Raw genomic sequence first — 11101 nt, forward strand, 5'->3', positions numbered from 1 at the left:
TACTTCAACAGCTACCAAACGATTGAAGGTCAAAATTACAGTTTCAGTGCAGCTTCAAAGGGCTCTACACGATGCCAGACGAGGAATAAGGGTCTTATCTAACGAAATGATCTGTCATTTTCTAAAAAAAAAATAAAGTATATGCTTTATAAACAAAAATGCACGCCTTGCACTGCTCTGCGATGCACATCCATGACTTCACGTAATACGTAATTACGTTGAAAAGGTCACGTTTGACGTAGACGGAAGTTAGGTTTCAAAAGATTTAAACATCCAGGATACGCACACGAAGTGACCATTTTAAATGATAAACTGACACAAAGACATTTGAATATGTGTCATTAAACATACAACAACTTTTGAACAGTCCTTCTCCACATTTGTAAACACCTGACTGAGTCGGTACTTCCGCCTACGTCAAGCAGTACAAGGCGTGCATTTTTGTTTATAAAGCATATACTTTTTTTTTTTTTAGAAAATGACTGATTGTTTCGCTAGATAAGACCCTTATTCCTCGTCTGGTATCGTGTAGAGCCCTTTGAAGCTGCAATTAGAAGCAGACAATCAGAATGTTTTGTTGCCATATTTGTGGCATCCCCATCTTGGGTGACATGGGGATGAGTAAATTATCAGGAAATTTTAATTTGAAAGTGAACTAATCCTTTAAAGCAGGTGTTCATCACTAATGCTCAGTCAATTGCCACTTAATTAATCACTTCATCTAATGAACTTAAATGCTGCTTCAGTGTTACTTTTTAGACTCTGTAGTGTGGCTTATATTAGCGATTCAACCCTGTTCCTAGAGCCCCTAAACAAAGAGCTGGTTCAGGTCATCAGCTCATTAGAAGAGATTCCAAGATCTGAAATGGGTGTATCAAGACAAAGGAGACATTCATAATGTGTAGCGTTGGTGGTACTCCAGGATCATGGGTTACCACCACTGGACCAGGGATTTTGCTCTGAGGGAAAGGCAATTTACAAACAACGCTGTATTTTGCTAATCTCTTTAACAAAAAGCTGTTTTGTATCTTTTAAAGGCAATTCAAGACCAGTTAAAGAGTTCAACCTTCCAAGAGAATGCATCCGAAATTATTTCCCATCCCGGAAGTGTTTTACATTCCCATTTCCAACCACCTCAGAGAAAGTGTCTCGTCTGGAGAGCTTGGATTCTGCTGACCTTTCCTTTGAGTTCCTTGAGGTCACAGATCGTTTCTGCAAGTTTATCTTTGACAAGAGTGAAATTAAAAAGCTGAAAGATGGATACATAGTCACAGGCAGAGGTGATTCAATAAGATATATGAGATATAAATAAATAAAAAAAAAATACTTTAATACAGAATATGATAATTTTTACCATATTCATTTACACAAGTGAATGTCTCAACACAGTAGTAGAAATCAGAGACACGTCTTTTCCCTTTAGTTGTTGAAAAACTGCTGTCAATAGAACACTTTGGCACAACTATGTTTTAGGTTGTATGCACTTTGCACCATAATGCCAGTATAACCCTAGGGCAGTGGTTCTCAACCTTTTTTTTTCAGTGGGCCGCACTATGTCCAAGTTCAAGTCTCACGGGCCGCATATCATTTACATATGACATCACCAATGCAAACTAACCACATATTATTATTATTAGAGAGTATAATTCTACTTACCATTAATGGGACACCTGATGTTGTCGGGAGCAGACCAATTTGGTGAAATTAGGCTCAAAAGGAGTAACAGCACAATGAAGTTGCGACTGTAAGTTGCAGTTGTCCATTTTGATCATTAATTGATGACTGTTTTAAATCTGCCAAAATCCGCTTGTAATTGTGTGCGTTAACTGTGTAATTGCATCAGTTCATAGTTGCGTCAGTACTGCGCATACCTGAAAACAGTACATGATCACCAAAATTATTTTATATGACAAAAAAATGATTGTTCAAACTTTTATTTGTTTAATACATTTTAAAAAAATATAAATTGTAAAACTATAAGTTTAAATATATTAAAAAAAATATATATAATAATAATAATTATTATTTTTTTTTTTGTTTTTACGTGGTCAGCATCATGGGCCGCATTTGTGACGGGCCGCGGGTTGAGAACCACTGCCCTAGGGAGACATACTGGTTTCTAAATAGAATGTTTGTGATCTAATAGTGCTAAACTGAGAGAAGGGAGGCACAGTGTAAGCTCATAATCTTTCATTGTTAATGTTAGAAATTCCCGTTTAAAAAAAGAGCTACCAATTCAGTAGACCATGTTTATGGCACTTTCTGGACAACATGTTATTAATATCCCTGTGTTTGACCCTTCTCTTTCCCTGAAGTCCTCTGCCAGCTGGTGAAGACATATGTAGACACAATTTCCAGTGGTCAAGTACCATTTCTGGAGAATGCTGTGCTCACTGTGTCAGTGATTGAGAATGAGTCTGCAGTGAAGGAGGGCCTTCAGGTGTACCAGACTGGAATGGAGAAGCTGAAGGACTCCTTCCCTCTGGAACTGAGGGATGTGTGCGCAGAACACGAACGTCTCAGCAGCATAGCGACACAAACCTTCATGGGGCGTTCCTTTAAGGACAGTGAGGGGACATACACGAAATGTCTAGAGGTGATGCCCAGTAAATAACGTATTTTGATGGTCCCTTTAGCACATTCTGTTATATGTAAGTAACGTTGCACCTACAGAACATGTCTAATAACTCTCATTAGAGTGTTAGAAGACTGTTAGTTGACTGGTAGGATTAGGGTTAGAATAAGTTGACATGTACTTGCAAAGTTATTTATAGTCAGTAGAATGTCTGTTCGGAGATCATCACAATAAAGAGTTAGCAGATATTAGACGGTCTACTAATACTCTAATGAAAGTTAGTAGACATGAAGGTGCAATGGTACTTATTTTCAACAGAATGTTCAAACGGGACCATCAAAATAAATTGTTACCACAATTTCTTTTTTCTCCAAGAATATGTATTATATATATCACAAAATATATCATACTTTGTGACTTGCACATCTACCCACACCACAGTGTGCACCACCCTCTAGTTAAAAGATTGGTCATGAAGATGAAGATTGGTGAGTGATATTTGCATGCCAAGCCACTCCCCCGGACAAGCAAGCCTCACTCATTCAAGTTTATACCGAAAAGTCGAGCTGAGGCCCAGCACTCAGCAGGTAGTTCAGGGTTGTGGCAGGAGTGAAAACCATGATCCTGAATAGCAAAACATGGGATTTCCAAATCCAGATCATTCTGATCCCGATGAAGCTTTTTGAACAACTGGCCCCTGGATCTTCCCAGCTTTGTAATGGCAGTGAATAGTGTCTGAGATTTTGAAGCTCCAAAAAGCGTGTCCATCCATCATAAAAGTAATCTATACGACTCCGGTGGGTTAATTAATGCCTTCTGATGTGTGTCGGTACCCCTCATCTCTGCCAGGTCGAGTTGGAGATGTCATTCCTGGACCACCATGATGGACACTGCCTGGCCCAGGGCCAACACGGTGACATTAGTTGCCCAGAGGCCACAGCCGGTGTGCAAATCCTGCATCAACCCTGGCTTAGAATAACCTTTGTGCAATTCTTTCAGTGCTTTGGCCTGATGTACCTGCAGGATGGCCATCGTATGCAGGGCAGAGGCAGCCTGTCCAGTGGCACTGTAAGCCTTATTAACGAATGCTGATGTCAGCTTACAGGCCTTGGACGGTAGCCACGGGCGATTCCACAAGGTAGTGGTGTTTTGCAGGCACTCTCTCCAACTGAGGAACCTCCACGTAGCCTCTGGCCGCTCCACCATCGAGAGCAGTGAAGATAGAAGAGGTCATAGATCTGTTTTGGGCACCTCTGGGAAGAAAGGGACTGGGGCAGAGTGTGGCTGTGCACTGTGTCCCGCTCTAGGAACCAATCATCCAGCCACAAGGGCTCAAAGCAAGGCGGTGGGTTCATCTCCAGCTCAATGCTCGCGGTTGCCCGGGCAAGCATGGCTGTTAACTCCAAGTCTAACTCCGACTGAGCAACCACCCCAGACGGGGAGAACGCAGCAGAGTCTTCATTATCAGAGGACTTTATTATTAAAGAGGTCATATGATGCTGCTAAAAATAACATTATTTTGTGTATTTGGTGTAATGAAATGTGTTTATGCGGTTTAAGGTTAAAAAAACACATAATTTTCCACATGTCCTCTTTTGGAAGGCCAAACAAAGTAATTTCGCTTTCACACCGATACAGCGTCACACACCTTGACTCGACGAAGGAGCGTCCGGCGGGCTTGCAGCAACCATATGTGACGACCTCGGGCTGGACTCCGCTTCATCCACGGTGAAAGCCGATCCGGCGATCCACAGCGCGAAGTTGATGTATTTCCTCAGCGACCAGCACAGATAAGCTCTAGGCATGACGAAGCGAATATCGTCCTCTTTTGGAAGACCAAACAAAGTAGTTTCGCTTTCACAACGAAACACACAGCGCCTTCACGACATGGCGGCGGCGGCAACAACAATACTACAGCGAGAATAAAAGTTACGCCTTCTTTCTTTGCGTGAACATTTGGGCGGCGTTATGCAAATCTTCCCACATCGTGATGTAGGTATGTGGGCGTGTTAGAACGAGCCATTTTAGGTAGGCGTGGTTGACTCTTAACTTTTATAAAGAATATCTCTTTGGATTTGAGACTTTAGTCTTTGCAACTTTACAGATCTTCTTTATGCACCAAGAGCTTGTAACACTCCAAAGAGAAAGGAAAAATTGAAATTGCATCATATGACCCCTTTAATGTAACTGATTCTATTTTTGATTACTTTTCTTCACTTGAATTAAGATTATAATAATTAAATTTTAAAACACAGCACTGGAACATTTTTAAAGCACTGGAATGCATTTTTATCACTCGCCATGGTGGCAACATGCCAATGGCAATGTGCATTGATGTAATTAGCAGACGTGGTGCGCTGCAATGGCATCATGCGGATCACAAACAGGCAAAGCAACAAAATAATATTATTAATCATATCCTAGATTTTTACATAAAATAACCCCCTTTGTAATCGTTATCATTTTCATAAGTAACTGTAGCTTAATTACATATTTTTCTCAGTAACTCTTAACAGATTAGTTACATTTATTTTGTAGTGCTGTCAGTCGATAAAAAAAAATAACCAATTAAATTATATAGCCTATATGTGTCCGTGTTTCAAAAACGAAACTAAAATTAAATAATCTTTGAGAGCAAGGGGGTCCCCTGGTGTTTCGGGGGCCCTACGCTACATGCTTACTTTGCATATAGGGAGGATCTGAAATGTCTCCTGTTTGATGTTGTCGTAAAGACGTTCTGTGTTTAAATAAATGCAATTCTTGTAAAGAAAAAAAGAGATGGAGGCAGCAGTTGTGAGTGGGGTGGCCTAACCCCAGCTCCGCCCCTGCATTAATTGCATTAAATATTTTTAAGGTGTTAAACTGAAAATGCATTAATTTTGACAGCACTATTATTTTGTAATTAAATTATGTAACGCTGTTAAATGTAACCAGTTAATCCCCAACACTGCATACAGATACCAACAAACCTGAAAGCATACACATACTTCATGAATCCCATGAATTTTTTCTGCTTGAGCTTCTCTAAGAACAAATTTACTAAGGAAAATAAGAATGTTATTGGTGAATGAGACCCATTGTTTTGGCTTTAATCATGTCTCTGAATCTGAATCGAGCTTAATTTGATGATGCCATTAGATTCTTTTAAATTGCCATTGAATCGTGCCAAAATAAGTTTTCTGTGTCTGCTATTTTGTGTAACGCTACAGGAAGAAATGAATAAACTCTTTGATGGATACCTGCACCTAAACGAGGAGGCTTCAAAGAAAAGATGTGAGAATCTCCTGACAACCCTCTCTGCACCAATGACAGAAAAACTCAAGCAAGGTTTTTATGCCATAGCTGGTGGTTATGTTCTCTTCTCCCAGGACCTTGAAGACATTGTAAAAAAATACAAAACCCAAGCCAACAAGGGAGTCAAAGTGAGTATCAATATTGCAACATCACATACAGGTTTTTTGTACATCTGTAAGAGGGTTGTCTTGTTTTCCTAGAATATTCCTAGTGTTTATAGAATGTGGAAGACAGTGGACTAGGAGTAGAGAAATCAACTGGAAATAGGTTCCTGGTTTGAATCCTGGTTCCTTCTGGCTAAATACTGATGAGTCATTATCCAAGACACTATGTGCATCCCAATTTCCATACTTATGCACTATTCTAAGCCATTTTGTTGAAAAAGTGCACTTTAAATAGTCAGGAAACCCGTTTGAAAAATTTTCCCTATGAAAAAGCTCCAGTCTGTATATGAACAGTGATCTGTGTTGAGAGTATTTTTAAACTCATCGCAGAGTTCCGCACAGAAACTGCACTCTTGCGCGCTCCACGTGTTGTTACAAATTAAATATTGTTACAGTTATGTTTACAGAGATGAACAAACAGTGCTGAAACTGTCTTTTGCGACATTTGTATTCTCCACTGTAAAGTGATCTCATGCATAGTACAGCACAGTGGTTGGATTAATTTAGTTTATTTTCACAAATAATGCCGATAAAAGCTTGAAAAAGCTTGTGACATACTCTCCAGCCACGGCAGCCGACCACTCAGAACTAACGCATATACCTCAATTTTCGTGGCATTGGTTCAACTTTGCTTTTTAAACTGGAAGATCAAAATGGCTCCAAAAAATAAACTTTTTCCTTAATAATAAACATAATAAGAGCTTTTTTTTCATTGATGTGCAACCTGTACATCTGTTAAAATCAAAAAAAAAAAAAAAAAAATGTTTTACTTTCATGACCCTTTAAATACCCAGATGATGCACTTATTTACTTGGGAAAAAATAAAGTGTGGATTTTGGACATGTCGTGGTCTCAACTGTTGCAGCTTTCCTGATTTAACAAAAGGGGATTTGCATCTAGAACTGCATTTGTATTTTAAAAAATGTGTTGGTTGCAATGTAAAACCAAATTGTGACACTCATGCCCAATGTGTAATTAGCACTATCGTTATTTTATTATTGTTATTTATTACTATTGTTGGAGTTTTAGTTTTTTTTGTGAAATTTGTAGTGGGAGCATTAGCATTTTCTTCACAATCATCATTAATAATAGTAGTAGTAGTAGTAGTAGTAGTAGTATTAATCATCGTTATGTAGCAATAAAGTAGCAGTTTTCACAATATCACATGTGTTGTCCATAGGCAGAAGACACACTTGAAGAGTTTCTGAAGCAGAAGTCTGTGGATTCTAACGCCATTCTGCAGGCCGACAAAAAACTGACTGAGACAGAGAGAAAGATTATGGGTGAGAGGTTGTTACATCCTACAACAGAACATGACGGATAATGCAACAGTAGCACCATGTAGTGTAGAAAGCCAGTACATCAGTGAATGGCCTCTTTACAGTGAAAACAAGTGATATTAATCGAACAAAGTTTATTTCCTTTTATAATCCTCATCTTTTCTGGTCACCATTAAATACATTTTTAGTGTTAGCTATGAAATTACAATTTCAGCTTTTGGAGTTATGAGCGGGGTAATGTACATCCAGGCAGTTATCACAATACAAACCCAACAGGGGTGATCAGGATCCCAACACGAAACAGAGGGTACAATAACAACTGGCTGGATGTACATTATCTTGCTTATCCCGTACAGCTGTTTGACACACAAGTCAATAATTGTACAAAAAAATATTAGTTTGAGTTTAAATAATTTATTGGCTCACTAATCGCAAAAAAACAGTTCGCAGCTTTTAGCCTAGATGTATGAACAACATCACATGTAATACGTTAATCAGCTTCTTGTCAGATCTTGAGAGACTTAATTGAATTGATTTGCAGTTGATATATTTCTATATCTGACACCAGATTGCTAATTATTTGCAATATAAAATAATTAAAATTGGAATGAAAAGAGTTGTCTTAATAATTAAGTCAGCACAAAGAAAAAAAAAAGTAATCTTTACTCAAGTGGGGAAAACAAATGTGCTTAAGTTTAAACAATTTTATCTTAAGTTAAATAACATTTGTTTTCCCCACTTGACATGGATGTACTTGTTAGAATAACACAATCAGGGTGCGAACTACGGGGGAGCTAGGGGGAGCTCGGCTCCCCTTAATAAGACATGGGCTCCCCTGAAAACGTGATTTGTGAAATTTTGAGGGGTCCCAAAAAATATTGACAATGTGTTATTTTGACGTGCAATTTCAGTTTTGCGTAATGTGATCATCATAGATTATTATGTGTAAAATTGCAAAAAATAGAATTAATTCATGCATGACGGCGATTTAAACCTAATTCACTTCAATAAAGATAACTATACATGCTATTCTTGTCATGAGCATCAAGGTGTGGGGGCGCTGCGGTGCAAATTCAACTCATGTTTAGTACATGTTAACTCAAAGATTCGTAGAAAAAATATAAACATTGGACTCTGTGGTCGATTCTGTGTTAAGGTAAGGCATGTTATTCGCAATTATGTGTTGTGGCTGGGTTGTTATAGGTCTGTGTGACTCTCGATGTCGTAGGCCTAATTGAACGGAGGAATTATGGTATTCTTCTGTAGCCTGACGACGAGTAACTTTAACCGTTGTTCACGTGAACTCAAAGAAAGCCTGATGCTTTGTTTATAGACTATTTGTGGGTGGCTGTTTGTTGTTTCACCTATCAAATCTTGTCGATAAAGTATAATAGGGTAAATCCTGTATAGTGATTTATCCTATATAGCGCTTGCATAAAGCAAGTAGTGCATACACTTGTAGCTGTTATGTATCTTTGTAAGTCATTGTAACCCCCCTAATTCAGTCTGATTGAAACAAAAGTTAACATGTCTTGCAAAATTGATTTCCAACCTGCTTCAACACACCTGCCTATGACTTTCAAGCGAGTCTGTAGAACTGGTTCAGGTGTGTTTGTTTAGGGCTGGAGCTAAACACAGGAGAGTGCAATATTTCATTTTATCTCGTTTTTTTTTTCCAGAGGAAAGAGAGAAAGCTGTTCTCCTGGCTCAAGAAATAAACACCAAGGAACAGAAACAGCGACAACTAGAGGAGAAGATGGAAGCAGAGAGAAAGAGTAATGAAGAGAGGATGAGGCAGATGAAGAAGAAGATGGATGAGGAGATAAAACTTCAGAGAGAGGAGGCTGAGCGTGGCATGGACAGTAAACTGAGGGAGCAGGCTGCTCTGTTGGAGAAGGGCTTTAATGAGAAGGCAGACAGGATGACTAAAGATATAGAGGATTTTAAGAGGAAAAACAAGGAAGCAGAAAAGAAAAGTGACAAGCTTTTTAAAAAGGTGATAGAAAACATGAACAAAAGACATGATGAAACTGTGAATCTGATGATGAGGCAACACAGCGAGCAGATGAAGACAATCATGAGCATGCAGAGACCATCATCCGACTCTTCCGCTCTACTCTTATGCCTGCTACTTGGTGGTCTCAGTGGCGGCTCAGGCTCAAGCTCATGCTCATGCTCATGTCCCTGTTAATGCAGCTGTAAGCCATTTTAGCATACGCTCTAAAAACTTTTAACTGTGGTGTACTCAATGTTTAAAGTGTAAAAATGTTTCATAAAAAAGAGTACATTTTAAATCTGCAAAATTATTGAAATATACTTTATGAATTGAAAATACTTGCGTAAAAAATAAATAAATAAAGTGGATCTAAATAACTACATTTAGTTATTACGACAATGGTGCAATAGCAATCCTAGGGTTAAAACCACTAAAGATATGAGCAACAGGTTTGATTAATTTAACTAAATATCTTGATATTGATGAAACTCGCTGACTTTGTAGTCTTGATGAAACAGCTGCCCATTTATTTTGTGATTGTTGTATAACCAATACATTTTGAATTGATTTAAGTTCTTATATTTTGAACCCTACTAATGACAGCCAAAGTTTTATCCTTAAAGACATTTATTATCATGAAAACCCCAAATAGTTATCTCTTAAATATGTTGTTAATTTCTTTATTTTATATGCAAATGTTTTCATCCACAAGCAAAAGTGGCTTAAATCTCCTTTATGTTTTCATCTTTTTCTTGTTGAATTTTACTCTCGCCTCATCCCTCAGGCCTATCAAAAAAAAACAATTGGCAATTTTTTGATCTCATACTATGATGTACGCAAACCCATGATATTCATGTTTTCTCATTTTTTGTCATTATGATTGTTCATTGTTAAAGATACAGTACATCTTTCTTTTCCCTGAGCTTGTATGTAATTATAAGTTGTGCAATTAAAATAAAGGGAAAAAGATAAGAGGGACAGGTGCACTAATAGCATCATTAACTCGACAAGTCTACCTAGTACAGTTTTCCTCAGCGTTTGCAATGTTTGCACGAAGGAGATGTCGGAGATATCATCTTTGGAGAAGACTTGATTTTATACTTGAAAAATGTAAGCATTACTACTTAAAAATGAAGGTTCCCCCCAAAATGAATTTAATTGCTAGCCCACCCCAACACTTACGCATAATAATAATGATAAATGCTGACCAATAATTAATTATATTATCTTTTATTTCCATGAAAATTATGTTTTAGTAAAACAAGCTAAATGTACTTTGTTTTGTCATATCCCATATCTATGCATGAATACACACTAGACAAATGCAGCCAAGGTGAATACATCTCAGTTTTCAGTCAAGCAATGTATTAATCATCATATGAATGAGGTGGATGTTATCACATATAATTACATGTATTTGTGCACAATATAAATAATAAAAAAAACAATTATTTTACTTTTACAGGCTAGTTTTCAGTGCAATATCATGCTATTTAAAGCCCTGTCTTATATACAGTAACTCCTGAAGAAAATTGGATGGATGATGGTGGGGAAATCCCTCATCAACCGAGGTGGAAAACCAGCCATGATTCTAGTTTCCCCGCATTCCCTGATTGGCAAGGCAGCCTTCCACAAGCTGATGACATCCCCTTATCAATACTTTAAGACATTCCTCTCTGATGATATACTTGGCGTTATTGTAGAGCAGTTAAATTTGTATGCAGCACAGGTTAATCTTGACAAGCCACTTAACCTAACCACATCCGAACTTGAGCAGTTCTTGGGCACTGTC

At 38.0% G+C, this 11101-nt stretch overlaps 1 protein-coding gene across 2 annotated transcripts in view; it reads left to right on the top strand.

Moving 5' to 3' along the window:
• Window positions 1-10223, top strand: part of LOC107665208 (guanylate-binding protein 1-like) — a 58941-nt gene extending 48718 nt beyond the window's left edge. For both annotated transcript variants that reach the window (XM_016455994.1, XM_016455993.1), the window contains exons 8-10: window positions 5785-5997; window positions 7214-7316; window positions 8993-10223. In XM_016455994.1, the coding sequence (XP_016311480.1) occupies window positions 5785-5997; window positions 7214-7316; window positions 8993-9504 (828 nt within the window). In that variant the 3' untranslated portion in view covers window positions 9505-10223. The remainder of the gene's footprint in view (window positions 1-5784; window positions 5998-7213; window positions 7317-8992) is intronic.
• Window positions 10224-11101: the final 878 nt, after the last annotated feature.

Source organism: Sinocyclocheilus anshuiensis, unplaced genomic scaffold (genome assembly GCF_001515605.1).
Source record: "Sinocyclocheilus anshuiensis isolate Anshui unplaced genomic scaffold, SAMN03320099.WGS_v1.1 scaffold852, whole genome shotgun sequence".
NCBI lineage: Eukaryota > Metazoa > Chordata > Actinopteri > Cypriniformes > Cyprinidae > Sinocyclocheilus > Sinocyclocheilus anshuiensis.